Raw genomic sequence first — 2933 nt, forward strand, 5'->3', positions numbered from 1 at the left:
GTATTGAATCGAAATTCAATAAATTTACTGTAATGAAACTTTAACTCTTTATGAGATAAAGTCTATATTTCGAAATGTTCGTAACTTTCGAATTGAATTATATTTAAGACTTCTGTGATCATGTGACTTTGTACTCAGAAAAATGTTGTAACAAGGGAGAGCCTGCCACTGTTTAGTTTGAGGACGTATCAATAATTGTAAACTTCCACAAAATTATTGGAATACGAAGGGCTCCTTCCCAATATAACTCTTTCAAAGAAATTTACAGCAAGCGCAATTGATTGGTTTTAATTTTAATGTCATAAATATCTTCAAAAATAATTACATTCAGCACCCGTTTACATAATCCACAAAACAAAAAATTAACAAATCCAATGCCACAAATTTACATCCACATTTTATTCATTTTGCTTCATTTCTCCCTTCTATTATATTTCAAATTATTTTTGTCTAATATGTACCAAAAACTCCAGCTATACAATGACCAAAAAAAAATATATCAACCACATTCCACTTCTTATTCTCAAAATATCCTTGGATCCTTACCCGACCCATTTCACTTTATCAATTAGTCCGACCCAATTTGACTTCACCATAATGTCAATGTCAAGTGTCAACGTCAAATCTGATCAGCTACGCAAAGGTGCACGTTAGTGCTGATTCAAATTATCCCACAAAGATGCGCACTTCCTCCTGGCAAATCCAACTCTCTTCTTTTCCAAATCATAAACAACTTCAAACCCTTGTTGCTGATAATTTCCTAATAACCCAGCGGGCCCACTTTCCTCTTCAACACCACCGTTCATCAGCATCACACACCACACTTTCCTTTTCAACTTCCCATCATCTCCACCGTCCAAAAATTCATAAAAGTAATTCCTCTTAGGCATCACCACACTGGAATTTCCCCCAAAATGTAAAAGCAGCTGCGGCACATTTGAAGAACCCTTATCCAAATAGTAACACGGGCTAAGTCCGGTCCGTTCCTCAACCGGGTACACTCTCTTATAAACCGGTCCAACTTGTTTATCAAATTCAGTTACCACTGTTTCATAAAACACATGCGGCAACATAGTAAAAGTCGTTCCAGAATCCACCACCATTCCTCCGTTTCCTCTACCGTCAACTCGCCGCAAACTCGCCGGCGCCGGAATCTTCATTTTTCCGATAGTCACTGCTTCAAGTCCGACGCAGTAAAAATACGGGTGTTTTGGATTTTCGAGCATAGGAGTATAAGCATAACCAATTTCGTAATCTTTCATTTGCTTCATTTTTTCATCAACTGAGTAACGACCGAGGATAAGCGGACTCGGTTTATGAACTTTTGTAGTATCAAAAGAATGAGAAACTAAACAATAAGAGAAAAAATTTCCGATTTCGGGTGAGTTGATAGCGAGTTGAGCCGGCAAAGAAAGTTTCCCACGGCCAAAACCGGCTACTCCAATAGGTTCACCAAGTGCACTGTGAGCACAGCCGAACGTAAAATTATGCAAAATTAGCGACGACGGCGATGACGTGGGTATTGATAATTTATCGCTATATAATTTCGCTATAAAACTGCCGTCGCCATAAGCATAGTAAAAAGGTGGACACGTGTAAGATTTACAATCGGAAATTTCAATGTCTTCGAGCGGGCATTTCGCCATAGCGCAGAGGTTAGAGGAAGACATAGAAGAGTGAACGGCGGAGCAGGAGCGTGACTTGCACGTGACGGGGACAGCAGAGGTGAGGTTGAGTGGGCCAGGGTTAGGAATAGTGGAAGGGTTATACTTGCCTTCACAGAGGATACAATCAAAAGGGTGACAAGGGAGCCAAACGACGTCGCTGCCAGTATCCATGTAGAGGGAAATAGTTTGAGAGCCAAGAGAAAAGGAGAGTGTGTAATCACTTCCCGGAGTGAGAGGGAGGGAAACTTGACGGTGGGGATGACGGTGGTGGTGGAGGCGAGTGGCGGAGCGAGCGGAGGTGGATTTGAGGAGATGGTGAGTACTGTTGTATTGGGTTTTTGAGAAAGAATGTGTTAAAGGGAAAACTAACGTTTCTGCGTAGGAGGAGAGAAGGAAGAGTGAGAAGAAAGTGAAAAGAGTGAAGAAAACAGAGGAAGAAGCCATTTGGGGAAACAGAGCAAGACTGAGGTTCAGAAACAGAGTATTCTGACTATCTGATAAATTGATATACAGCTGAAACACTATTTCGATACCTTATCTTTTATGTACACAGAGAGAGAAAGAGAGAACTAAAGTGGATGATTTTTGTTTGTATAAAATGAGAGGAAGAAAAGAGAGGTATATATAAAGGGGGTGGTAGAGGAGAAGAGGAGGAAGGTTCTAGTGGGGAAAGCCGAAGGGAGGTTTGGTGAGGAGGTGAGGATTTAGGAGAGGTTTACGGGATATACTACCATCACTTTAATTGTCTGCACATCAAAAGAAGGGCCATATATAAAGCCGAAGTCTTTAGCCATTAAGTTTCCATCTAGCCTTCTGTTTGAATTGAAACACTAATTTTGTGATCATTTTAAGAAGAAGAAGAAAAAGAATTAGGGATCGTTTGGTTGCATCACATAAAATAATACATGCTTTAACTTTTGGTATTACTAATTTCTTATTTGATATACTTTTTTAACCTATATATTCTTAATGCAAGTATTAGTTATTCAATCTATTTGGTATTACTAATCCATTTTTTCGGTATACTTTTTTAGCATATGTATTCTTAATGCAAGTATTAGTTATTCAATCTATTTGCTATTATCCGATGTATAACTAATAAATAGCAAAATATGATATTAGCAATACAATGCTATTAATACATGCATTAGCATGGTTAAAGACAAAATTATTCTTAAAGTCCCTTAAAGCTAAAGAATAAGGAGGGGAATTTTGTAAACAACTAATTTTCTTAAAAACCATGCGATGCGTTTTAATTTTTACGGA

General features: G+C 38.4%; 1 protein-coding gene across 1 annotated transcript; it reads right to left on the bottom strand.

Annotated features, from left to right (window-relative positions):
- Positions 1-281: 281 nt before the first annotated feature.
- Positions 282-2450, bottom strand: LOC104111522 (probable aspartyl protease At4g16563). The gene has a single exon (XM_009621233.4). It carries the CDS (start codon positions 2109-2111, stop codon positions 651-653), a length of 1461 nt encoding a protein of 486 aa, XP_009619528.1. The 5' UTR covers positions 2112-2450; the 3' UTR covers positions 282-650.
- Positions 2451-2933: the final 483 nt, after the last annotated feature.

The sequence above is a fragment of the Nicotiana tomentosiformis genome, chromosome 8, assembly GCF_000390325.3.
Source record: "Nicotiana tomentosiformis chromosome 8, ASM39032v3, whole genome shotgun sequence".
Taxonomy (NCBI): Eukaryota; Viridiplantae; Streptophyta; class Magnoliopsida; order Solanales; family Solanaceae; genus Nicotiana; species Nicotiana tomentosiformis.

Coding starts and splice junctions, on each gene's coding strand:
- LOC104111522 (XM_009621233.4), bottom strand. CDS start 2,111: ATGGCTTCTTCCTCTGTTTTCTTCACTCTTTTCACTTTCTTCTCACTC.